Raw genomic sequence first — 27380 nt, 5'->3', positions numbered from 1 at the left:
AAGTTAAAAGTTTTTTAAATAGCTGTATCCTTGCCAAATATTGAACCACGCTTCAATAGAAAATGTAATTTATTCAGCTTTCAAATGGTGTATAAATCTCTATTTCAGGAAATTGACCCTGAGGCCTATTGTTTTGAGGGCCATCCCGACTCCTCTCCCGAGGAATATAGGAATACGCAGCAGGGAAATACATTTATTCAATACTTTGTTACATTTTAAAGTTTCCTCTCATCTCTTTTACATGTAGCTTGAATATTTAATTTTATATTTTACATTTAAACCTAGTCTGAACGTTGACGTTCGCGGCCGCTCATCGATTGGTCAGGTCTGTCAGGTCCGAGATGTCGATGAGGGAGAACTCGATGCTAACGCGGAAGCGCGTCCGTCCCTGACCGTTTGGATAAATGCACAAGAGAAAACAACCAAAATAAAATGTAAGTTGGCTAAATCTCGCCGCCATCGTGTCTGCTTTGCACGTTGGTTGTTGTTTTTTGGATTGGGCACGCGTGTGAGATTGCGAACGGTTTGTTGTGGTTTGTACCGGGATGCTTTGTAGATGTTGAGCCGCTGTCACAGGGACGAGGAGAAGACGCTGCGGTCCGCGCTAACTGCCTTTATTTGAGGCGTGGCTTATAAACGCCTCGGCTGGATACTGAAAGGTTGCAGGTTCGACAGGTTGTTCCTGTGGTCTGTTTACGGCAGCAGCCCAAACCACGACAGCTCAAACAGCGTTTACAGACGCCTTTCATTTCGCCATCCAACGTTACAAAGCGTCCACCACATTTTTGTACAAATACGATTCTGCTCGTATGCTTTTGTTGACAGCTTTGGTGAATATGACCAAAGGAGGATGTGAAAATTAACCTCATTGTTGATCATGTTGATCATAGATCATTTATTGTTGAGTTCAAAATGGGGGGAAGTATCGTGAATTAAATGTTTTGGGGTTTTTTCACACATTGGGCACAATTATTGGCACCCTTTTGCTCCTCCATTTGCCAGTTTCATGGCTCTTAATGATCTCCTATAATGACTTACGAGGTTAGAAAACACCTGACGAGAGATAAGAGACCATTCCTTCATCCAGAATCACTCCAGACCCTTTAGATTCCCAGCTTCATGATGGTGCTTCTTCTCTTCAGTTCACCTCAATCATTTTCCACAGGGTCCGAGGACTGGAATGACCAGCAGAAGCTCGGTTTTGTGCTCAGTCACCCATTTTTGTGATGTTTTTGAGGTTTGTGTTGGTTGGAAGGACCAAGTAAAGGAAAAAAAAAAAGATTAACAATGCAGATTAGTTTCCACAGCCGCCTTTGTTCATGTTCACCAAGGGCGCCGATATGAGTGAGCGCCACTGTAGCTGCATACGCTTTGGAGAGGTTTTCTTCTGGAAAACAAAAGTCTTACAAGGGCAGTAGTTTGAAAAAAAAGTACCTCAGTGATTGTTTGCACCTTTTGAGTAAGTTCTTGTATTAGCTGTGTTGTCCCTCGTTTGTTCAACATCACACAGTGACGGTTCAAAATGGATTTAATATACAGAGGTTGCTGGAAAAGTAAAGAATTTGCACGATATGGAATATTTTCTCAAGAACAGCCGGCAGTTGAACCGATTAGAACAAACTAAATCACAAAATCAAAACAAAAACCAGTCACTGATCATCTAGGTAACAAACATTAAGAATCAAAGGTATGTAAACTTGTGAACTAGTTAATTAGTATAAATTCAAATAATCAATTCTAAATAAAAAAAATAACTTATGATCCAATTATTTTATTGAAATCTTGCATAATTTTCCAGGGGTATGTAAGCTTTTAAGCAGAAATGCAAATCCTGACAAATTTGAATCTTTATGGTCCATTTTGGGGTTAAAAATTCTTTATAAGTATTGACGATTAACAGTTTTCGTTCAGCAATTTTGTAATACGCCGACAAATAATAAAATGTAAATAGATCTGCTTCCTTAAAAACTAATTTGCATTGAAGTTCTGTTTGTGTGCTATCTTTTTTAGAACTGAATTGCGATTAAATAGGCCTTCTCAGTAAGTGCATTTATAGAAGTATTAAATGTTTGTTTTTCTGTGTGTTAGGTGAAAGAGCATTGTTGTGGTGTCCAGCTGGAATCATCATGTCCTCCGCTGGTCCGTCTCTGTCGGCCCCTCAGCGCTCTGGAGCCGAGGCCGGGGCCGGGGCCGGGGCAGCGAGCGATCGCGGGATCTTCTCCTCAGAGCGACACGCTGGGCTTCTGCTCGCTCAGATGAACAAAATGCGCCTGCAGTCTGACTTCTGCGACGTGCGTCTGCTCGTGGGTGGAAGGGTGTTCGGGGTCCACAAGCTGGTGCTGGCCGCCAGCGGCCCGTATTTTGCGGCTCTGTTCTCTGGAGCCATGAGCGAAGCCCGCGAGGAGGAGGTTCGCATCGTCGGCGTGGAAGCTGGCGTCTTTGAAATTCTCCTAGAATTTATTTACACTGGTATGCTTTGTGGTGTTTGTTTGTCGACTTTAGGAAGTTATAAATCAACTGCTACTGCGGTATACAGCCGTAGAAGACGTATTAAACGTTGAGGCGTAACTGAACCAGTTATTCACACAAAGCCTCTTCTTGAGGACAGGTCATTTTCCTGTTTACATCGAGTTGCTCGAGAAACGGGAATGCAGTAGAGATTTGAGATGTGCTCTTTTGTCTCAGGCTGTTTAGCGGCCGAAGGGGGCAACGTTGCGTCGAACAAAACAGACGAAAAAAGTAGCTAGAGCTAAAAAAGCTAGATCATTTACACCCAGTGGATGCTCCAGGCTGTGCTTGCAATATCTGGTGAAGCTCCATTATTCTGTAAAACTAAATAAAATGCAACAAGTAAAACTATCTGCCATTGGGTTAGGTAAAGTATTCTTAAAATTAGTATTTTACTCACCCCGCTGTCAGATGATTTTAATGAAGGCTAAATATCTTGCTTATCTGGTTCATGTCATTGCATAAGTATTTGTAGATGTTTTGACTAGAAACAAGACAAAAATGCATTTTTGCAGCGTTAGTGTAATGTAAAAGCTGGAACTCTTCTCCGTGTCTGAATGGTGAGCATGTTAAAAAGCCCGCCTGTGGCTCCTGACAGGCTCTGTCGACGTGACGGTGGACACCGTGCAGGAGCTGATGGTGGCCGCAGACATGCTGCAGTTGAGTGAGGTGGTGGAGATATGCGGAGAGTTCCTGCGGGCTCACATGGACCCATCCAACTGTGTGGGCATCTATCGCTTTTTGGAGCAGATCGCCTGCATGGAGCTGTTACAGTTCACTGAAGACTACGTACACGTCCACTTTCTAGAGGTGGGTTCGTTAACGCAAGTTTTCCGTTTCAGATGTTCCCAGCATTGAGTTTTTGTTTCTCTTAACCCTGATTCGTGGGATGAAATATATCATGACGTGAGAAATCAAATTTGCCTTGACCTTTTGACATATTGGTCTTCGTACCAATAAAACTTCCTGCAAGTTTCGTAACTTAAAGGTGACCTTAAATGCCGCTTTTTCAAAAGATGTACATGTGTATATGTTACTTGAGCTCAAAATGCGCCACAGATCATTTCGATTATTAGTCAAAACCTGCTGTTTTTGTGTGTGTCCCTTTAAATGCAAACGAGCAGGTGCTCCGCCCCTTTTCAGAAGAGGGCGGGGCTTAAAGAGCCCAAGCTCCATCGTACAACTAAAGATTCCACTATTAGTACAAGCCTGTTATCTTTACAGAAAACATACCCGGTTTTAAAGCCGTATAATAAGTAATTTTTATTAATTACAAAGACGGGGAGCTCAGCACAATAAAAATAATGACAGCTTGAGCTGACTTTAGAAGTCCCACAAGATTATGATTGTGAGCTCTACAAATTCAAGTGGTCGGCTTCTCGTTCATTTCATTAGAGATTTTAACTATTACATTTCTATTTACGATTGATCCGGTAGCAGGCAAAGGCAGCATCAGCGAAAACATAGCTTTAGCCACATTAGCCTTACATTTCGGTCTTAAAATTCATAGAGCTCACGTATATAGCTTACGAGGGCTTATACAGCCATGTGATATGAGAAATGCAAAAGGATGAATGGCTCAGATTGGATGCCTTGTGATCTTACTTCATCCTGTGTCTGGAGTCAGGTGTGTGCCTCAGAAGAGTTCTCGAGTCTGTCTAAAGATCAGCTGGTGAAGCTGCTCCGCAGCGAGGAGCTCCGCATCGAAGACGAGTATCAGGTGTTCACGGCTGCCATGGACTGGCTGCACCACGACGTGCCTCACAGAAAGAAGCATGTTGTGGAGGTGCTGGAGCCGGTGCGCTTCCCGCTGCTGTCTCCTCAGAGACTCTACAAGTACATCGAGGGTGAGAGGGAGGCTGCGTCATGCTTATCCTCTTTAGAGAAAGAAACGTTCACCTAGTCAGACGGGGTTATCATTTTCAGAGAGAACAAACCCCTCTGTGAATTCAATATTCTTTTGAGAAAACCTGTCTGAAGTCTGTAGCAGTAGACAAAAATACATAGTGTAGGTCAAAATTATCCCAAAAATCATTCTATTCTCGTTCCATTAAGATATTTGGTAAGTTTAATATTAAAATGTATTAGTTTTGTTTAGTAATATGCATTGAAAAAACTTCATTTAGAGTTGATTTTCTCAGCGTTTCGATTTATTTTCGACCCTCAGATTCCAGATTTTCAAATAGTTGCATCTCGGGAAACCAAACCGTACGTCGGCGGAAAGATCATTTATTTATTCAGCTTTCGGCTTTTTCGAAAAAATGAATAAATCTCGATTTAAAAAAAACTGGTTCGTGGTCCAGAATCACATATAGGCATCGCAAAATTGGGTTTAGATATATATATATGCATACACGATTGTTTTCTTTAACGATTTAAAAAAATAAATAAATTCCTTGAATGATTCTGAGAACAGGTCTTCTTCAATCGAGAGTAAAATTTGAGTCTTACGTTTCGTAAGGTTTCATTTATATAATATTATAGTGTCTGACAAGCTACAAATAAAGGTTTTCTGTTTTTGTTGATTTTTGGCAAATTGCACTAATTAATACTTGATTACGTACGTTATTAATAATGCTCTAAAAAAACTATTCTCATATAATATAGTTACATTCATATACTATGATTATTCAAAAGAATAATTCATAATTTTTTTAAGGTTATGTAAACTCTATACAGTGTTGAGTATAATACTTTTAACTTTTTACTCTTAATTTAATTACAGTTACTTCTGATGAAATTGCAAAGTGCATAAATACAATAAATATATATAACAGTTGTCTATAAATCAATAGAGGATTTAACATTATAATTTAGCAATCTAACATCTAATTTTAATGAACCTTTTCTCTTTAAATATTTTAGTCAGGTTAAGCAAAAATGTAATTTGCAATTTGATATTATTTGATATTATTTATTTAAAAGAATTAAACGATCACTTTGATGTATTCATATAGATTTGAATGTATATCTATCTTGTTTATTTTACAGTGTGGCTTATCTAATGGTAGTTTTGGTTTCGTGTACATGTTGGTAACAGGACTTTCTCCTGCAGGTATTTCTGACTTCAGCTTGCGAGTTGCATTGCAGACCCTTCTGAGAGAGTACACCGAAGTCAACAAGTCCCCTAAAGAGAGCAAACCTTTCAGCCTTCAGCAGACGGCCAAGGCCCGGCCCCGGAGAAAAGCCCGCAAGTACCTCTACGCCATCGGTACGGGAACACTACCGCCGCAGCTTTAAGAGAAACTCTTAAAGGGATAGTCCATCCAAAAAGAAATATTCTGTCATTTAATGTCGTCCCAAATCCATAAGACCTTCATCTTCATAACACAAATTGAGATCTTTTGAATGCATTTGCGTGAACGAAAAGTCTTACGGGTTTGGAACAACATTAGGTTAGTAATTATGACCGGATCTTCGTTTTTGGGTGAACTCTCCCTCTTTAACCGTCTCTCTGTCTCTCTCTCAGGCGGTTACACTCGTCTGCAGGGCGGCCGATGGAGTGACAGCCGGGCTTTGAGCTGCGTCGAGCGCTTTGATTCGTTCAGTCAGTACTGGACCACTGTGTCTTCCCTGCATCAGGCACGAAGCGGACTCGGGGTGGCCGTCCTGGAAGGCATGATATATGTAGTTGGGGGTGAGTGTGTGTGCTTTTTTTTTGTTTTGGTGTATTTTCTGTAGTGTTGCGACATAATATCAGGACCCATGCAAAAAGACCTACTTCTTGGACCTACTTATTTTTAACGGCAAACATGTGTAATATCAGTAATACTTCTCATTTATACTTGAGAACGTGGATTAGAAAAACCCATTAATTGGCCATTAATTATTTAATTTATTTATTATGTTGCCAGCAATTCATTATCAAGTGTACAGTGTACTGGGTTATAAAACGGAAAACAGACCAGAAGTAGATCGATCTGGATTTTTTTTTTGCAACCTACGCTCTAAATGCATCCTAAATGCTGCACTGCATTTCTATGTATAGCACATTTATTTATTCATTTCAAATGACAGTTGAGGCAGTAATAAACACAGCCGTCTTGTATTGCACAGGAGAGAAGGACTCCATGATCTTCGACTGCACAGAGCGGTATGACCCAGTGACCAAGCAGTGGGCGGCAGTGGCGTCTCTGAACTATCCACGCTGTGGGGTTGGAGTCTGTTCCTGTCACGGAGCTCTTTACGCACTTGGTACGCACATTTGGTTTAGGCAGTGTCTGTGTCTCTTCTGGGTTTCGTTCAGTCAGTGCACGCCATGGAAAATACACACATTGAGGGCAAGACATGCCGCTTTGCCTCAAAATGGCAGGCTTGATTGAAAACGGCTGTGGTTTCAGGTGGCTGGATTGGCTCAGAAATTGGGAAGACCATGGAACGATATGACCCAGAGGAAAATAAATGGGAGGTTATCGGGAGCATGGCTGTTCCTCGATATTATTTTGGATGCTGTGAGCTGCAAGGTACGCAAGTCCTCGTGGCGAACCCGACCGTGGTAAAGAAAATGCTTACCCAAAAACGAAAATGTTTTTATTTATGTCCTAATTCATCCTGGCTTAGGCTAAGCCCTGTCTATGAAACTTGGCCATGTAGTTACAAATGAGTGAGAATTAGTAGACAAGTAGTTATAAACCTACTTATAGTTAGAAGAAGGCCTAAAGTCGACGATCAAAATAAAGTGTGACCATGTATTTTAACTACTCTTTCATTACTGGTTCATAAGAAAATATATACCATTCTTTATCAACATCATACCAGGATGTAGTTTGTAAGTTGATGGAAAGCGAAATTACATTTATTTTATTTGAACTCCTTTTAAAATAAAGTCAATCAAAAAAGTGTAGAATTTAAGGGAGAAAATAGATTGTAGTGAATCAATAATTAACGAATAATTTGCTACCTTTGTCTGCGTACGTTATGCAACTCATATAAAAGTAACTGTAGTCCGATTACAAGCATTTTAAAATGTAATTAATTACGAGCATCTAATTTATGCAAATCGCAATTAATTGCATCCGAAATTAGTTTTTGTTCACGTGATATTTGTGTGTGTACTGTGTATGTTTATCTTGTATAAATATGCAAACATGCATGTATATATTTAAGGAAAATATGCTATGTTTATGTTGCATATATTTCTATATGTTACATGTACTTCTATATAAATGTAACTATTTTATGTATACATAATAAATATGCACGGTGCACACACCCATAAATATTACATAAACAAAAATGTTGATTTTGGAAGCTATTAATCACACTTAATCGTTTCCTAGCCCTACTTTTCACATAAGCAGTCAGTATATAATCAGTATACACCATCACGTTTACCAGTAACCAAGAGCATCTGTTCCAGGCTTCATCTACGTGATTGGTGGCATCAGTGACGAGGGAACGGAGCTGCGCTCGGCTGAGGTTTATGACCCCATCTCTCGCCGCTGGAGCGCCCTGCCGGTCATGGTGACCCGACGGGCGTATGTGGGTGTGGCTAGCCTCAATAACTGCATCTACGCTGTGGGAGGCTGGAATGAGGCTCTGGGATCATTGGACACAGTGGAGAAGTACTGCCTGGAAGAGGTTAGAATGAGAATCCTAGAAAGTCTGATCCACATAGGCCTGCAATCGATAATGGAAATGACAAGCTGATTGTTGTTAGTTTTTAAACTAAGCATTTCTCCACTGACCTTTTTTTTATGCACGTTTGCATTAAGTTGTCATGTAGTAAAATGCATGTTAAAAGTTAAAAATTCAGTAAACACCTTATGGATGATGTATAGTTTGTGCAGGCTAGCAGATGAAGCCAGCATATAAATGCACACTGCATAAAACCTCATTTTCAAAAATCCATAATGGGAGCACTTTAAAACTTTTTTTTTAATTTAAATAATGAAATTGTAATACATATTTGGATTTTTAAGAAATAATCAACAGATTAATTGATTATCACATTAGCACACATGTTTTGACCTCTGCTAGTAACATGTTTTGACCTCTGCTAGTAACGCAACACATGTTTTGACCTCTGCTAGTAATGCAGCACACGTTTTGACCTCTGCTAGTAAAATTGTTTGACCTCTGCTAGTAACGCAGCACATGTTTTGACCTCTGCTAGTAACGCAGCACACAGGTTTTGACCTCTGCTAGTAACGCAGCACGTTTTGACCTCTGCTAGTAACGCAACACATGTTTTGACCTCTGCTAGTAACACGTTTTGACCTCTGCTAGTAACGCAACACATGTTTTGACTTCTGCTAGTAACGCAGCACATGTTTTGACCTCTGCTAGTAACGCAACACATGTTTTGACCTCTGCTAGTAACGCAGCACATGTTTTGACTTCTGCTAGTAACGCAGCACATGTTTTGACCTCTGCTAGTAACGCAACACATGTTTTGACCTCTGCTAGTAACGCAGCACATGTTTTGACCTCTGCTAGTAACGCAGCACATGTTTTGACCTCTGCTAGTAACGCAACACATGTTTTGACCTCTGCTAGTAACGCAGCACACATGTTTTGACCTCTGCTAGTAACACAGCACATGTTTTGACCTCTGCTAGTAACGCAGCACATGTTTTGACCTCTGCTAGTAACGCAGCACATGTTTTGACCTCTGCTAGTAACGCAGCACGCTTTTGACCTCTGTTAGTAACGCAACACGTTTTGACCTCTGCTAGTAACGCAACACATGTTTTGACCTCTGCTAGTAACATGTTTTGACCTCTGCTAGTAACGCAACACATGTTTTGACCTCTGCTAGTAACGCAGCACACGTTTTGACCTCTGCTAGTAACGCAGCACACGTTTTGACCTCTGCTAGTAACGCAGCACACGTTTTGACCTCTGCTAGTAACGCAGCACATGTTTTGACCTCTGCTAGTAACGCAGCACATGTTTTGACCTCTGTTAGTAACACGTTTTTGACCTCTGCTAGTAACACGTTTTGACCTCTGCTAGTAACACGTTTTGACCTCTGCTAGTAACACGTTTTGACCTCTGCTAGTAACATGTTTTGACCTCTGCTAGTAACGCAGCACATGATTCTGTTTGTTTCAGGAGAAGTGGGTGGAGGTGGCACCGATGGGCGTCCCGCGAGCCGGGGTAACAGTGGCGGCTGTCAATGGTTTGTTGTACGCAGTGGGAGGTCGAACCTCTAGCCGGGACTTTTCAGCACCGGTCACTGTAGACTCGGTGGAAATCTATGACCCCCACCTGGACACGTGGACGGAGATCGGCAACATGATCACCAGCCGCTGTGATGGAGGTGTAGCTGTGCTCTGATAGGCCACATATTCACACCCAGCAACATATCACTCCACGCTCAGACTGATTTTACAGTGTCTAATTTATTATCCTTTTTAACCGAGTGAGGAACACGGATATCGCTCTCATATGTTAGCCTGTGTGTTTGGTGAGGCTTGTTTAGGAAGTGAGTGTCAAGGTGAGTCTTTTTATGTTTTTACACCACTCTTGCGACACTGTGAGATCATGAGCAATTTAAACATTTGTGTAAAAGCACTTCTAACCAGCAAACAACCAGAAGATTCACGGCCTGCTTCAGTAAGCCACTCAGTTCATCATCATCATAATCATCTCAGTGTTGCTGATGTGAATATTAGCCAGCAGCTTGCTTCCTTTGAGTCCTGTTTCACATTTGCCTTTCATTTCACGGTGATTTGTTACATTTTGCACTTTGTATGTTTGTTTCTCATGATCTTAAGCTTGTGAAAAAAAAAGCTTGATTGTTGTTAAAAATGTTAATTTAATACAAGTACTAGAATCAGCGGAGAGCTTTAATATTTCTTTAATAGAGACTATTTCCTGGAATAAAAAGAAAGTGTTTTACCACTGCATTTTGACTTCGATGACTTGATGCAAACCAATCGTTCACTAAGGACTTGAGTTTAGGGTCTAGTTCTCACTATTAACTAGTTGCTTATTAGCATGTATGTTATAAGCATATTGGCTGTTTATTATTAAGCATATATTAATGTATTTTTCTGCATGATCATGTTTTAGATTCCTTAACTCTACTCCATATGTGCTTTTATCAACTATCTTACTACCAATAAGAAACAAATTACGAGTTTGAGGCAAAGGTGGTAGTTAATAGCGAGAACTGGTTCCAAAACTAAAGTGTGACTGGATGCGTTTAATAGCATACAAAGCAATATAAATTATATAGCAATATAAATCTACATTAAATCATGGGTTCAGTCAGAATATTTTTATAACCCCTGTGCACCAATTTAAAAAGTTAAATATCCATGCAAAAAAAACACACACACCAAAAAAAAAAAAAAAAAAATATATATATATATATATATATATTTTTTTTTTTTTTTTTTTTTTTTTTTTTTTGAACCAACATCAGACATAAAAAGAAAATCAGGATTTTAACTCTTTAAATTGCATGTTCTCTGACATTAAAACAATTATTTTCCCTATACAAAAAAAAAGGCTAAGCAGATTTGTTTTATTTTTATAGTCCTGAATAAGTCAGTGTCTTTTGATACATTATTATACCTGGATTTCATTAGGGACATTTTTGGACTAAAGGTCCTTTTTTCTTGCGTAGCGTGAATCAGATTTATGAAAGAAAATGTGTGTGAAATATTAAAATTGCAAAAAAAAAAAAAAAAAATTAAAGGACCAGCTTAACATAACATCAATATCAAGCACAATACAAAGTTACATTAATAGAATATATACTTCACATATTATATCAAGTGGGCATTTGTTTATTGGTCAATGAAATAGATCCATCACTTTATACCGGTCCCTGAATTTAAAGTCGCAAATAAGACATACTCAATGTACATTTTTACTGAAAACCAATCAAACACACACAAATGTCACTGTATTAATGTGGCTTTATTATACTTGCACGGTACATGTAAATAATTCTAGAATAAAAAAAAAGGAAAAGGCGACATTTGGTTTAGACATGAACTGCATTTTTCGGATTTCACAAACACCACAAACATCTGATAGATGTCTCTCAAGGAAATATTAAAGATGCACCAAGGAATGACGAGAAAGACCATGGACTCTAAGCCTGGCATGACCTTCAAGCGTATTTAAAAACAAAAACCATAAAAATCATAAAAAGAGTCAACTTGTAAATGCTCCACATACACAAGATGGCTCCACACGCCGGAAACATCCGGAGTCTGCTCAACTGGCTTCTGATTAACTTCGTGTTTCGTTAGTAGCTCTGTACATCACAAGTTATTATATTACATCTCTTTCACGTTCAAACGCCGAGTAACACAGTACTATAAAGGCTGGGAGAAACGTACATCTTGGTATCCATATTACTTGATGGTCACATTTAATAGAGGAACAATCTATTAAAGATGAGCTGTATAAGACTAAAAGCATCAATAATGTCTCCTAAACCTGCTTAGAGACTAGTGGCTGTGTTTATAAGCTGCCTTGCGCTAAAAACAGTCGGCTCTGAAACTTTCAAAGCTGGTAAACATATTGAAGTGAAAAGCGCAATCCGACTAATGTGCGGTGTACGCGGTTCAAGACGTCGGCAGAGGAGACGCCGTCTTTTAAAAATGAGTTAAAGCGAGCTTTACCGGACTTGTACGATGTCAGATGTTCGGATGCACTTATATGAACGAAAGCAACACGCTGCTCCGAATGCTAAAACATTGCAAAAAAGGAAAGAATGAGTTATTATAAAAGATCAGCATAGAAAAAACCCCCCAATAAATTAGTGAACATGCTGGAAAGTTATATAAAGTCTATGATCTGTATTATCTTTTCCATTGGTTTAAAAAAAATGAGAAAAAGACAAGGACTTGAAAGTTTAGAGTGTTTCATGGTTGAATCTTCAGGCTTCTGACCTTCAGCCCAGGAAGTAACGTAAGTGGTCGTAGAATGAGCTAGGAATATATCAGTCTTGCACCGTATAGTAATGAATATATTTGTAAGGTTCGGCGGTGTTTGAGCATCGCCTGAACCTCAGGAAGTCTTTCCTGGAGGAATGTTGAGGTTTGAAGCTGGAGGTGAAGGGGAAGGTCTCCGTGGTCAGCAGGTGCACTCTCGCCTATGATTGGTTGCTGTCTCTGACCTTCTGGATTTCCTGTTTGAGGAAGAGAAACCGTGAGGAGCTTACCGAGTACAACACCCTGACGATCAAAATAAAGTGTTAACGTCTTCTCATAAATGTTATTGAATGAATTTAAAGTAGAATAATTATTTTTATTTTATAATGATTTTTTTTAATACAACTGTCCGTTCAAAACAAACCAAGCATAGTATTTTTTTTTAAAAAGTTTCCCTGTTGTCCCGAAATTGTATCGAGCCACCCCTAATATATATATATATATATATATATATATATATTTTTTTATATTTATTTATTTATTTATTTTCTCATTCTACTATATATGCATACACATACATAATATACATATTTTACCTCAAGAAGAGCATCTTTTAATTTCCCATAAGCCAAGTCAAGGTCATCATTGATAATCAGCACATCAAATAAACCTGGCTCTTTACCTGAAACATATCACAGTTAGATATGACAACAATAGCTGCGGGGCTTTATTGAAAATAATTAGCGTAAGAACGGACCCTTACTTATTTCCATGTCAACTTTGGCTGCGTGTAAACGTTTTTGTAGACTTTCCTCAGATTCAGTTTTTCTATCCCTTAGTCGTTTTTCCTGAAGAAATGAAGTTGTCGGTTAAAACGTGTAAACGCATACGTAATGTTTGGACGGAGACGGATGATTTCTCACCAGGGTTTCCATCGACGGAGGCTGGATGGACACATAGATGGGGTTGAGATCGGTTCTCTTGATGTTCTTCACTCCCTGCATGTCAATGTCCAAAATGCAAATCAAATTTTTGGCCTGAACGGCCTGCACAGCTGCTTTACTGTGAACGGGAAAGAATGAGGGTACTTTAAATTAAATACACATATTCCTGCATGCATATACAGTATTTCCCAAACTCGTAAAGATTAAACGGCCATGTAAAAATAAAAAAAATAGCCACACTTGTGCTGATGCAGTCAGAAATGAGCAGACTGGAAATGAAGGGAAAGTCAACTGTGCCCAAACTCATTTTTTTGGATACATCACCGTCATATTTGATTTTTACACAGTTTAACAGTTACATATTTCATACTTAAGTGTAAATATTTTGTGTATTTTTCATATTTGAAACAAAGTGTCTTCTTTAGAAAGAGACCAAAGCAAAGTCTGTGCTTCAAAGCATTAAAAATTCACGCCAGTTCAGGTTGGATCTTTTATTTCCAGGTCTAGGTTCAAAACGTGTTCGACGGGTAATAAACAGGTAATAAATGGATCATAACCAATACTAAAATTTAAGTTTGTACAATAAAATCCATTATCGATAAAACATATTATATATTCACTTCATACGAACGCAAGATTATAAAAGAGGACTATACCTTGTTCCATACATGTTCCCTGAAAATTCAGCATTTTCGATAAATTCACCCTGTGCTATGGCCGCCTGCATCACTTCCCTGGTGACATAGTGATAATCTGGAAAAAAAAAGTGGGAATTTTTCAGAAGATAGGTCTCTCATTGACTGATAAACCAGAATACATAAAGAAACGACGAGAAACTGACAACACAACACCCAGCTCCGTCATGACCACAGATCACATTAATCTATTGACTGTCAGTCTCTCGTGTAAAAGACACTACGGCTAAAGGTCTGCTCTCACGGATGCATACATTAAAATGCAATTTAACATTTGCTAGTGGGTGCAATGTATAGGAAAAGATGTATAATTTGCTTATAATTACACACATATACATATATATATACATTTTTCTGTTCAGTGCAAGCAGCCTTACTACAAATACAGGAAACTGTCTGTGTGTGTGTCGCTGTGTGTGTGTGTGTGTGTGTGTGTGCATGCTGATGTGATCACTTGAGCTGTATCCTCACTAGCAAAACGTGACCCCGTGCATCAAGGTACTGAACCGTGACATGTGTATCGTGCCACCCTAATGTATATATATATATATATATATATATATATATATATATATATATATATATATATATCTGATTAAAATCTGATCAAAAAATTATGTTTTCTCATTGTGCATTCCCATTAATCTCAATCAAACTATCTTACTTATAACAATCAACTTGATTAGATTACAAAAAAAAAAACACGGCCAACACAATAAAACTAAATATAAACAAGGCGACATAAAACCAAGTTAAAGAAACATATACATACACATATTAAACCAGGTCTGAATTGTTCAGTGTGTGTAACAGCAGCAGCTCTGGGCACGCAACCAAACGAGGGCCTATTATCATATAAAAATGATTGCAGTGACAGACAGCTCATGTTCGTGTTGGCCTGAACGGTCACAAACAGCCATTCATTTCATTTAAAAGGATTAAAAATCGCTGTTTTTTCTGCCAAACATCTGTCTGTCTGAGAGATTCTTCTTGACTGCTTACTCAAGTAACTAGCCGTTCATGTAACGACTGCATGTCTCTGTCGTGAAAGGGTTTTGTTCAGAGAGAAATATTCACAAGCCTGACCTTTGCCGTTCTCCTCTCCTGGTCGGGGGCTCCGCGTTGTATCTGGTAAAAGAGGATACTTGATTACTTTTAACTAAAAAAAAAAAAAAATGCTGTTCGGCGTTTGTATTTCAGTGTGTGACTTACGGGAAACGCTGAAGCCAAACACGCCTTCAAACTCCTTGAGCAGCCTCTTGAGCAGAGTGCTTTTTCCGGCTCCAGACGGTCCGCTCATCACCACAGGCCTCGGTCCAGCCATCGCTGAATCACAGAAAACCTCAATCAACGAGGAGTCTATTTACCTAGTACTCATCTGATTTTAAAAAGGAAGTCATGCAGAAATACATTAACTTTAACATAAACAAATATTTTAAAATGTATTCAAATTTTTTACTTGTTCCTGTTTAAGCAAATCACGTGATCTTTCACAAATCACTCTCCTGTGCTAATTTGACATAAAATTATCATCAGTTATTATTATTAAAAGATCTTACTATCATCAACGCTGAAAATAGTGGAAAAAACCAAACAGACAAAAACGGATACTTTTTCAGAATTCTTTGATGAATAGAATGTTCAAAAGAACAGAATTCATTTAAAATAGAAAGTCTGTCACTTTTGATCGATTTAATTTGTTTACTTTTGAATGCTGAATGTCAGAAAAAACAAAAACCATCAAAGTTTTGCCATCAAAAGAAATAAACTACATTTGAAAACAGATCTTTTGAACTGTAATAATATTTCACAATATTATATTATGTTTTATATACTGTATTTTTGATTTAAAAAAAGCCATAGGGCACTTCTTTCTAAAAGTCATATGACCGTAGCTATATACGGTGGACTTTTTCCCCTCAGCATTTATCTAAACATGTCTCAGCAGGCCTGGAGCACAACAGCTCGTTAGCTCTGATCTAATGAGATCTGATGAGGCAATCCTCTACAAATCCTGTACTGAGCGTTACGTTCTGCTGAACCAATAAGATCATCCAAATACAATCAGCAAACAGCATCCATCCAACACACACACACACACAAAATCAAACCAATCATTATCTAAAGAAAATCAATGAAGAAACATGTTCAATGTTCAACTTCTTTAGTATGCTAATTGCTCTCTTGAGTTCATATTTAAGTGATATTTAATATAACGCGCCGCTTACCTCGCTCGGGTGTTACCGTGTCACTTTGGTGCGTGTAAATGAAACTGAAAACACTGATCTGAATGTTTAAGTGTGTGCCTTCAGATAATATCCTGCTCCAATCAGCTCGCAGGAAACTGAACGGGTCACACCCAACCCGGTTACCCGTGGTATCAAAACATTACAGCACGCCGAGTCAGCACGGACAAACACTTCTGCTTAGCGCTGATGAAAAACAAACGCCGACACTTCTGAATTCTGCCTTTTCCCATTAAGATGCTGGATAAATACAGAATTAATTCAAAACCAACTAACCTGACTGCAATATACACCAAACATAATAGTGTTTCAAATCAAAAGTCTGTTAAACTATTAAACTATAATCTTGAGAAAAGTTCTATTATTCTCAATGGTTAATCAAATTAAATATCATTGCTGAATTAGTTTTAATCAATTAAATCTACACTGTTTAATGTCAGACTTTACATTTTATGTTTATGCTACATTTCGACCACACATATACACACTTCCTATTTTAAAAATGATTTTGCATATTTTGCTCTCGACTCATAATTTGTGATAACGTCAGACCGAGGATCTGTATCTGATAGACCCCCCTATAGAAGTAGAATCACTCGAAAACAAACCTTTAGAGATCGGAGGAGACTTCTTGAGTTCTAATGAAACTTCTTTTTCCTGCTAAATACAAGCAGATCTACAATAGTACACTTTTGAAGTGGATCATAAAAGCTCATTAAAGTTGTCCTAAAGACAAGAACGGGTATTGTGTGGGTTTTTGGTTTTAGCACAACTTTGATAAAAGCTTACGATCCACTTTGAATGTTTTGATTACTGCATTTTGAAGAACGTCGGCAAACCAATCGCTTCACAGGGGCCGACATTCTTCAAAATATCTTCTTGTGTGTTCAGCAGATATATTTCTGGGTCTATCCCTTTAAAACACTACAAGAAACACAAGTCAGCCAGACCAACACTTTTTTATCATGTGAACATGAAGCACAAAAGCAGTCTTATGTAGCAGCTGTATATTTATAGCAATAGCCAAAAATACATTGCATGGGTATAAATATATATATTTTTTATGCCAAAACTCATGCATTGCATGGAACTTAATTTTTTAATTTTGACAAATTTAAATGTGATTTTCTCTTTCTTTCTCTCTCTCTCACACACACACCCTTGTTATATAATAATAAATATAATAATAAATATAAATATATATATATAAATATATATATATATATATATAAATATAATAATATAATATATATATATATATATATATATATATATATATATATATATATATATATATATATATATATATATAGAAGGTTGTGCCAGACCCACATCATCAGTAGTTGCATTTTTCAACTTGCTAAATGTATTAACGTCGTGATTATTTCTATTTTTAGCGCTATGTCAGAGATGTTAGTGTGTCTCTAAGACTGAGCGGAGATCCTCTTTGTGACCAATCTAATGTGTAACGTCTTACTAACGTGTCTTAAAATGAAGTTCGTACTCCTAACAATTTCAGACCTAATAGTTGCATTTAATCATACGTGTGCACTTCTTATCCACCAGTGCACATAATTAATAACTAATAAACAATGCAGCGCACTGAATGCTCCATGGAAAATCCTAAAATGGCATCTTTGATTTAAAATAGCGTCTTATTCCAGCGAGCGAACACAGCTGTGACTGACACGAGGCACTTGAAGGTGACGGGCTTGGAAGCCCATTTCAGTGTCAAGATCACAGCCACCGGCCACAAGATAGTGTTCACACACACACACACACACACAGCTTTCAAGCCAGTTCTTCCGCTTTGTCTTTTTTGTTTCATAGCTGTCAGAAAGCAGCGCAAGCCCTAAAAAGATGCGCAGAAAATTCATTTGTGTTATTGCAGTGAAACCCTCTTCAAGCCTCCGCTTTAACATTTCTGTTCAAGTGTTCAGTTAAAAAAGGAAAGGTCCATAGATTGCTGCATTATTTGCTTATTTAATTAAAAATTAAAATCATTTAGAAATAGTGTACTGGTGGGAAAAATGCTATGCTACATCTTCTTCATCAACGCCGTTTCTTCCTCTCTATTATAAACGCTCATATGATGTCTAATCAAACGCACGTGTGACATCCACAGCTTAATGGAAGTCATACGGTGCGACCTCTTGCCATGTGACTGATTTTGACTCTTCTCTGGTCTAGCAGCTTAAAGAATCTAATTTTATGTGCTGAAGATGATTTATTACCTCCCCCTTCATCTCTCACAATCATTTTTATACAGCCTATGTTTTACCTTTGCAGTTCAAATAAACCTTACATTTCAAACTTCAACGGGGCATCCTGCTTTTTTTTTTTTTTTTTTTTTTTTTTTACTTTTTAACCCTTACTGCATTGGACTACAGCTTGCTTTTTGTCCTTTTGCGGGAATTTTTTCACCACCTTGTTACACTTGTGGGGTTCCTAGCTAAAAATGACCGACTAACTTGCTTGTAAATTTCTCATTATGCTATATTATCATCAATTTCCTGTTTTTTTGGGGGGAACTGATTGTTCATAGGCCTCACATTGATGCCTGCACTTCGGTTTTTGAATGAAAAATGCCTGTGTTTTTTTTTTTATTATTATTATTTAGCACAAGGGTTATTTTATTTAAAAAAAACATTTGGAAAGAAATCCCTAAATTCATTAAGAATGGTCCAAAATACAACTGTTCTGCAGTTCCTCAATGTTTCTTCATATCTTGGGAGAAGATAAGTACAAGAAAAGTAATAAAGTGTTTTTTCAGACAGATAACTCTTCAGTCATCTTCCTTGATTTTCTGCCTAGTTAAAATCATTTCCTCATTTCCTCCTCCTGCACACAAGATCCTTTCAGAACATGCTCTAATTATGCCGGGTCACATTAACATTTTTAAATTAATGCCAATTTGAAATGTTAGTCTGAAGATGAGCTTTGTTATCAAATTTATTTTATATTAAATCTACATTAACATCCACTGTGCATCTACTTTAGATCCACATGCATGCACATTTCCACAAAGCCACAGATACAGTCAAAAACCTAACTATAAATCAATCCTTCCAGGCACAACCCTGTATTGTTATTTAAACTTGTACACTAGATAGTGCATTACACATGTATTACATGCATATGATTAAAGCATAAAGCAGCAGGTCCACTTTGAAACATACCCATCGCAATGAATGAATTCAGCTACAAGAGTAAAAAAAAACATAAAATGAAGAAGCACTTAACTTCTTTACTGTATCCTCAATAAAAAGATGATGCAACTTGCCACCATCGCGTATGATTTAAAGCTACAGCTCGTTTCAACTCACCTGAAAAAACCCTGGAGATAAACCTCACATACATCGGGGAAAAGGGCGTTTAAATGCGGGGAGAATACGTTTCTCCCTTCGCCTGTAATCGTCCTCTCTCGCTCAGGTGACTGCTTTTCGCATGAGAGCCATTACTGATGCGTGGATGGCGTCATCAGAAGGCGACGCGCGCCCCACAGATCTTTAGAACATCCGCGTTCTGAACCCGCGCCAAACCCGCACATGATGTTGACATCGTTTATTCTGACAGGGAAACGACTCGCGAACGATTTCGAGAATAAAACTATTTTGCCACGCAGTGCTTAATAGCGCCTGACCGCCGCGAAAGCGTTTGTGCATATTAAAAAAAAACGCTTCGCGTCAAGTTTGTGATACAAAAGCAGGCGGGTTCCCGGATGTTGTGGAAAACCGAGGCCTGATTGTTCTGTCACACACGTGTAAAACACCTCGGCGCTTTCTGGAGGCTTGGAAGCGTGTCTGGATGAGCAGAAGTCATGTTTGGCTCGTCGAGATCTGGAGGGGTGAGAGGGGGTCAGGACCAGTTCAACTGGGACGATGTGAAGGTGGATAAACACAGAGAGAACTATTTGGGTGAGTCTGGAGCTAACAGCTCTAACTAGCTGCAGCTAGCAACTCACTCTACACCATCACTGAGTAAAACGATGCTCAAAAGAGCGAATATATTCACACAAGCGCACTTATTTTGCGCGTTACACACTTGAATTAATTAATAATTGGCAATTAGAGCTCATGTAACTGGTTTGTGTTAACACTTTGTAGTTTACAGGCTTGATAAACCTATCCAGAACGGTAATAGTGAGTAGATATGTAGCATTATTTAATTTCTCTAAAGATATTTCTAATCCATGATGGCAGATTGTCTTCTGGGCTGTAGATGTCTCTTTTCTGAATAACGTTTTTTGGCGTACATGCAGACGTTCCTACCTTTTTCCTTGGTTTGATCTCGCATTACATCGTCTTGATTGTTTTGTAAGTCGGACACAGCTGTGGTTTTGTAGGTGTGTGTGTGTGGACGTGTTTAACTTTCTAGTTAAGGTGCCCAGAGTGGCATGAGACGTGGCCGCAGCTCGCCGCTTTCCGAATCCTACTACCGCGAAGGCAGAGCTTCTGAATATTAATAAGGTCTAGTGGGCGTTGCCTGGTAACCTGCCGGGCGCGTCCCGCTGGAGCGCACGCGCAGCTCGTTAATTATGCGGAAGCGCAAGCCAGGCTTATGAATATTTAACAAGCAGCGCTGACGTCAGCGGGGCCTTACTGGGCGGACGTGACGCAAGCTGTTTAATAAACATGAGAAGGACTCGTCGTAGTAGGATTCTTAGTTTGCTGTACTTTTTTTTTCTTTTTTTTTTTTAAACTAAGACATTCAACTGACCTTTAATTTTATTTACATAGTTGTCTGCTTATCTTGTCTCTCTTTTATCAGTCATCTGGCCAGGAGCGTGTGTTTCTATGAGGTATATTGATTGATTCAGCGCTTCAATGCAGGGTTGTTATAGGAAACTAAAACTGAAATCAGGTCTGTTAACTATTTTTTGTTGTTGCTTTGAATAAAATTAAAAAGAGGTTAATCGAAATAAAATAAATAACAAGGCAGCATTTCTCATTTCTCATTAACACAGCTTTGTGTTAGTCAGTAGTTAGCTTAATGTAATAAAACAAGTAAAACAGAGATATAAATTAATAAAACAATATATAGACATATTTAAAAACACAAAAGAACAAAACGCTCAACAACATTACTAAAACAAGAAAAAACGATGGAAAAATAATATTTTTATATTATAATTAAAAATAATATTATTAAATTTTGAATAATTATATATTAATAAAACGAACAGTTATAAATGTTTTTATATCAATGAATAAAATGGTTTTAATATACATTAAATATATTATTTTCTTGACAGTCAAGCAAAACATTCCACTAAATTCTAATTAAAATAATGCTACAATAAAAATTCCAAATATTCTATTCTGTTGTAAATATTATAAATTCTACAAAATAAATCAATTATATAATAAATAAACCAATATTGCAATTGTGTAAAAATACAATTTAAATAATTTAATATTTCTGTCTAATCTTTGATTTAATATTTTTCGACATTGTAGCACTGATAATAAAATGAGTGTATTTTACGGTGATAAAGTATAGAAAAATGTGCTTAATGCAAAAATCCTAATGGTCCTGAAGGTCATCTGTTTCTTTCACCTTATTCTAAATGTAAATACGATGAAATATAACTTTAAATGATTTTTCTTCTTCAGGGAATTCCCTCATGGCCCCCGTGGGCCGGTGGCAGAAAGGGAAGGATTTGACGTGGTACGCCAAAGATAAGAAGGGTGGAGCGTCTCTGACTAAAGAGCAGGAGATGGCAGCGGTGCGGGAGGCGGAGCACGAGGCCATGCTGGCGGCGCTGTGAGTGTGTGACGAAAGCAGCACATCTCAAGGAGCGAACATCTCAAACTAACGTCCGTTTTCTCTTTTAGGGGTCATAAAACAATCAAGAGGCAACCAACCGGCCTTACCAAAGAGGTTTGCATTTGTACACGTCCAGGCGAGAACGCTTCGGGGGTTTCTGGTTGCCGTTTCTGATCCGTTTTTCACGCCGTGTTTTGCGCAGGATCTTGCCGATGTGTGCCGGAGGGAAGGAGAGGCGGACGAACGGGACGTGGACAGGGTCTCTGGGCTCGGAAGCTCCAGGTAAAGGCTGCATGTCTACAGGCTTCTCTTTATCTGTGAAGACCATTGTACGGTGCGTCGCGATTTCAGATTTTAATATGGCTTTCACTTCCGAAACAATGCAGCATGGAAGATAAACCTTTGGGTGGGTTAAACGGTTTTGCATTCGTATGCAAGAAATTCTGCGTGGGCGATGCATTCTGGGAAATGTTCCTCCACCCGTCCACAAATGAATGCTCAATCTTTTAAGGCTTTTTTAAAAAAAAAAAAACTTCAAACAGTGTACCGACAGGCAAAAATGAATGCAAATAAATATGATTCTAGTTACAGGAATGCATTACAATATTTTAGATCAATATAAAATAATAATTTTTAGCATTATGGTAGTACAGCACTATACTAAGAAAAAGCGCCGAAAAATACGCCATTGCTTAATTGCGCTCGAAACAATAGGTAAAAGCAAAAAATGAGCGGGTATCGAATTTTAAAAGTGATATTGACCACAGTATTGTTCTATTTAAAGGCCGAAGAGCTGGAAAGAAATGCAAAAACCTTCTGAAAAGCATACTGATGTTAGACTAAATATATAGTTTGAGAAACAGCGCTAGTTTGTAAGTAGCTCTTCTAGTATGATGTTACTTTTATCACATGTCTCTGATAGATGTAACAGGGTTTTTTTCCTCATCAGGGCTGGGCCGAGGGGAATGGTGCTTTCCAAACAAGAAAAAGAAGCCGTAAAAATGGGTCTGCCAGTTTTCACGGTACATAGACACGGATTATTAGCTCTCAGTCGAATATGGGGATGCGTCGTGGTTTTAAGAGCTCAGCGATCTTGTATTTATTTATTGTCAGCACCACAAAGCCGACAGACCGCAAGAAGCCAGTAAGACACCGAGGAAGCCCACAGACCTGATCAAGAAGAGAAAAGGTATGGTCTGCGTGATGTTTTTAATGTCTTTTACGGCCAAGCGACTAGCGACAGGGACCGTCTAAGTTGAGTGCTGGTTTTTAACTACAGATCGGACAGGAAAAAGAAGAGTAAAAAGGAGAAGAAAAGCAAGAAGGAGAAAAAGAAGAGAAAAGAGAAAACGAAGCAGAGAAGCAGAAGTGACTCTTCAGATTCAGACTCTGAGAGCGGCAGGAAAAGGTGAGCTTTCTTTCTCGGCGTGTTCACAAGAGGGCGGTGTAGCACAGCTTCCTCGCTTCTTATTACTCTGATTAGCTTTGGTTTGGTTTGAGGAAAACGATTACGACGTGGCTTGTTTCAGAAGCACAAATAATAGTTAAAATAGTTGATTTTTTTTTTTTCCTGTAGCTCCTTAACTCCAGCAGTTGCTACTTATGATATCAGTTGCGTAAATGATATAATGTTTCAAAGCAAAAAAAAAAATGCTTAGAAGTAGACATTGGTTTGAAGCGTCGTGCCTGCCTGCAACCCATCAACAGTTTATTCATAATTATTAAAATAGTTAAAAAACCAAAGATAATGTGGTAAATTAATTCAAATGTGAATGTTGTGTTTTGCATCAAAATATAATTTAATAAATTAATAATTAAATGATATAAATATATAATTTAAATGATGAATGTATAAGTTAAATGTAAAAAAAAAAAAAAAATTGATAATGCATTCTGACTGCTTCTACACATTTACCTCTTAGATTGTGATACTGTGTGTGTGTGTGTGTGTGTGTGTGTATGTATATATATATATATATATATATATATATATATATATATATATATATATATATATATATATATATATATATATATATATATATATATATATATATATATATATATATAAACCCTAGACTGGGGTTAATGGAGGAATTGTAGACAGTTTGTGAAAAGCTAATACATAATAAAAATAAATTATTTTAATATTTAAACAATAAAAATAAATTATTTTAATATTTAAACAATAAAAATAAAACACTTGAATGCTACAAATAGAAGTTTTCTTTGCTTCCCTGCATCGTGTCCGTGTGAATCTTAGGGGCACTGATATTTGACATGAAACATCAGTGATATGACGGACATGGACAAACTCTTCCAGGGTTTAAATACTTTTGTCTCCAGCTAGTGGCTGATGTGTGCAGTTTCACTGAGAGAGCTTCTGGAGTAGAGAAATGTTAGGAGTTTTTAGAATGGAAATACAACATGAGGAAAAAAGAGCTATTGTGTGAATAGTACGTAATGTGTTCATGTAAAAAAATTAACTCATCTGATTACGGACATTTTATAATCTAATCTAATTGTAAGCACTTAATATTTTATAATGCTGGGTATCCTGATCTGCATCATTGAGGAGAGATAACTAGCTATAACCTTTATTACATTTTATATAAATAAACTCCGAAAAGTGAATGTTTAACGTTCTATTAGCTGTCAAAATGAATGAATTGGAGCATTAATATGTCATACCTAAATCGAGCTCCATACATTGTTTAAATATGATTTAATTTTCTTTTCATTTTTGTATTTTACATATTAACTAAAAACATTTTCTGTTACATTTACGTGCACTGTGTAGTCGGACCACTTGTGCATTCAGTTTTAAAAATTCTTTAAAAAAAGGCACAATATGTGTCCGTTTTTGGACATTGAGATTTATACATCATCCGAAAGTTTTCCATTTCCATACGACTATTTGAGAATCTGCAAACAAATCAAAACACTGAGAAAATCGCCTTTAAAGTTGTCCAAATGACGTTCTTAGCAATGCATATTACGTTTTAATATATTTATGGTAGGAGGCTTATAAATTTCTTCACGGAGCGTGATCTTTACTTAATGTCTTACCGGTTTTAGGCGTAATAGAACAGTTGCTACGTGAGAAATGTTCTGTAGTAATGCGCACACATGCATGCACACCCGACGCTAGCGAAAGCATTTTTTTCTTTGTAATATCAAAATGGTGAAGTCCAGCGCCCGTCGGATAAAATATATTAACCGCGGCTGATTTGAGGAAGCGTTTACGTCACACTCCTCCTCTGACTTAATATCCCAGTTACGCCTCGGTGACGGCAGACGAGGACGGTCTCGTCCGACTCAACGCTTTCCCCTCAAACAGAACTTCCCATGCTCGCCGGGAATAAATGATTGTCTAGGTGTGTTTTGTGCTCCCCAGGCGGAGAAAAGATCCCCGGGACCACCGTGGTCCTAATCCATCAAGGAGCAGTCAGAGTGGAGCCGGGGCCCGTGACAGCCATTCAGGAGGGGGGCCAAAGGCCGAGCGCAGGGCCCTGACCCCCCCTCACCAGCACCACCGCCGCCGCCGCGACTCGGACTCGTCCTCTGAGGGCCACCGAGCTGACCGCGGCTCCCGGCGCCGCCACGATAGCAGCTCAGACGACTGATGCCACTGGACCACAAGAGTGTGTGTGTGTGTGTGTGTGTGTGTGTGTGTGTGTGTGTGTGTGTGTGTGTGTGTGTGTGTGTGTGTGTGTGTGACAGGCTGATGAGGACTTCTGGATGCTCTACACTCATCCTGTAAATGTAGAGTACATTCTGGACACAAAGTGCGACTGCATTTCCTTCGCTTGCTGTACTTTTTAAGGTTGATTCTCAGGAAATCTGTCCAAAATTTGTCTTTGGTCACATTTCATCAGATTTTGCCTCAAGAAAATGAAGCTTGATGTAGGTTTAGGGGGAAAAAAATCCCCTTAAAATACTTGAATGATTAAAACACAATTTCTTTTACTGAATTTTATATATATATATATATATATATATATATATATATATATAAGAAAAATATAAAATTGGTAATGACAAAAAAAAAACCCAAAACAAAAAAGTGGGTAAAATTATGTCATAAATAATATCACCACCATGCAAAAAAATTTGTAGTGTTTAAATTTCCTTTTTTTATTATTCTGAGGTTAAATAAATGTATGTTGGACATGTTTTAGTCTTTGACGTATAAAGAGAAAACGGCAGACGTGAACACTTTTTATTCTTGTATATGTTTAGTGAAATAAACTCTTTTTTTTTGTGCACAACTTGGTGTTGTTGAATCAATTCATTGCAACACGTTTTCAAAGTGCAAGTATTTTAAAATGGTCACTTATGGTATCTGTAAACGGTGAAAATTAAATATATAATGAAAATTGTTACCTACTGGACTTTCTGTGCGTAATACAGCGTTTATGTCAGATGGGTGCGAACGGGGATCACTTTGATAATGTTGTCTGAATTTTTCTTTGCAGCAGACTTTAAGTGCATTACACTGAAGCTGTAGATGCGGGGGAAAATATGAATTATTGTGTGCGCGCTCACAGTCAGGAAAGTGAGACTGCGGTTTGTTTAGCAGCTGTGCTTTTTAAGGTTAAATCTCAGGAAATCTGTGCAAAACATTTGGGTCACATTTCATTTCATCACTGGTTTAAAACTGGCCATCAGCATTTTCTACCTAATATTCAGATTCCCCTTTAAGTACTGAAATTAATATGCCAATTCTGTTTGAATATCTTGATTTTAAAACTTGTATAACAGAAATCAGAATCGCAGAGGACCATTGCGGGAATTCAAAGTAATTTATTACACTTGAAATGAGAAAACGGTTCTAAGTGATAGGCTTCAAAATCAATCTTTTTTATGATTTTGAGCTGAAATGTAACCTGGTCTTCGATGCACGAAGGGAAAACGTGATCATTTTGCTTGCTTTTTTTTTTTTTAACAAAACGTTGAATCATCGGTGCTCCTCAACATCTCACAAGTGTCCGCTCTTCCCATCATCGGCTGTGAAAACCACCACGAAAATGCCGATTCGTAAAAAAGAGGTTCCTTTAGTAGCTTTTGGGTCACGATGCATCAATTATTGCTTAAAAAAAATGTCGCTTGCAGTTGGTTATATTAAATTGACAATATTTTTAAACATTGCTTTCCCCCAAATACTCGAATAAAATCAGTGCTGTTTGAATTTGTGCATCATTGGGAAATTACACAGCAGTGTCGTATGCAGTATGTAGCAAAATCTGCCATGAAAATACTACTGCAATAGGCTTTCAAATGAAATGTTAAGTGCACCTTGGTCCTCTATGCATAGAGAGAAACAGCGCACATGACCCGATTCTAATTTTGAGTCAAATAAACCGCGTTTTTACGCAC

General features: G+C 37.9%; 3 protein-coding genes across 8 annotated transcripts; 2 read left to right on the top strand and 1 right to left on the bottom strand.

The window, feature by feature from the left end:
- Positions 1–283: 283 nt before the first annotated feature.
- LOC122355162 (intracisternal A particle-promoted polypeptide) lies at positions 284–10361 on the top strand. The gene is made up of 10 exons (XM_043253197.1): positions 284–434; positions 2089–2469; positions 3107–3318; positions 4136–4355; positions 5564–5719; positions 5978–6145; positions 6565–6702; positions 6849–6971; positions 7868–8088; positions 9565–10361. Exons 2-10 carry the CDS (start codon positions 2127–2129, stop codon positions 9787–9789), a joined length of 1806 nt encoding a protein of 601 aa, XP_043109132.1. The 5' UTR covers positions 284–434; positions 2089–2126; the 3' UTR covers positions 9790–10361.
- A 1002-nt stretch (positions 10362–11363) lies between these two features.
- On the bottom strand, positions 11364–21251 carry guk1a (guanylate kinase 1a). 6 transcript variants are annotated; one of them, XM_043260808.1, is made up of 8 exons: positions 20504–21251; positions 15199–15364; positions 15073–15114; positions 13948–14044; positions 13271–13409; positions 13105–13195; positions 12944–13029; positions 11364–12604 (listed from the first exon to the last, which is right to left on the bottom strand). In XM_043260808.1, the coding sequence occupies exons 2-8, from the start codon at positions 15308–15310 to the stop codon at positions 12569–12571; spliced, it is 603 nt and encodes a 200-aa protein (XP_043116743.1). In that variant the 5' UTR covers positions 15311–15364; positions 20504–21251; the 3' UTR covers positions 11364–12568. The 6 variants fall into 6 exon arrangements, with proteins under 6 accessions (XP_043116743.1, XP_043116720.1, XP_043116700.1 ...); XM_043260785.1 differs by having other exon boundaries at positions 15199–15312; positions 20504–21247; XM_043260765.1 differs by lacking the exon at positions 20504–21251 and adding an exon at positions 19559–19695 and having other exon boundaries at positions 15199–15312.
- On the top strand, positions 20012–26014 carry c2h1orf35 (chromosome 2 C1orf35 homolog). Its single transcript, XM_043260752.1, is given in 9 exon segments — positions 20012–20149; positions 21848–21998; positions 22070–22115; positions 22204–22283; positions 22951–23023; positions 23115–23154; positions 23157–23190; positions 23281–23409; positions 25399–26014. Coding segments are annotated over 9 exon segments (879 nt in total). The 5' UTR covers positions 20012–20052; the 3' UTR covers positions 25628–26014.
- The last annotated feature ends 1366 nt before the right edge of the window (positions 26015–27380 follow it).

The sequence above is a fragment of the Puntigrus tetrazona genome, chromosome 2 (genome assembly GCF_018831695.1).
Source record: "Puntigrus tetrazona isolate hp1 chromosome 2, ASM1883169v1, whole genome shotgun sequence".
NCBI classification, from domain to species: domain Eukaryota; kingdom Metazoa; phylum Chordata; class Actinopteri; order Cypriniformes; family Cyprinidae; genus Puntigrus; species Puntigrus tetrazona.
The sequence above is the reverse complement of the archived record's forward strand: the minus strand, read 5'-3'. Positions and strand labels throughout refer to the sequence as shown.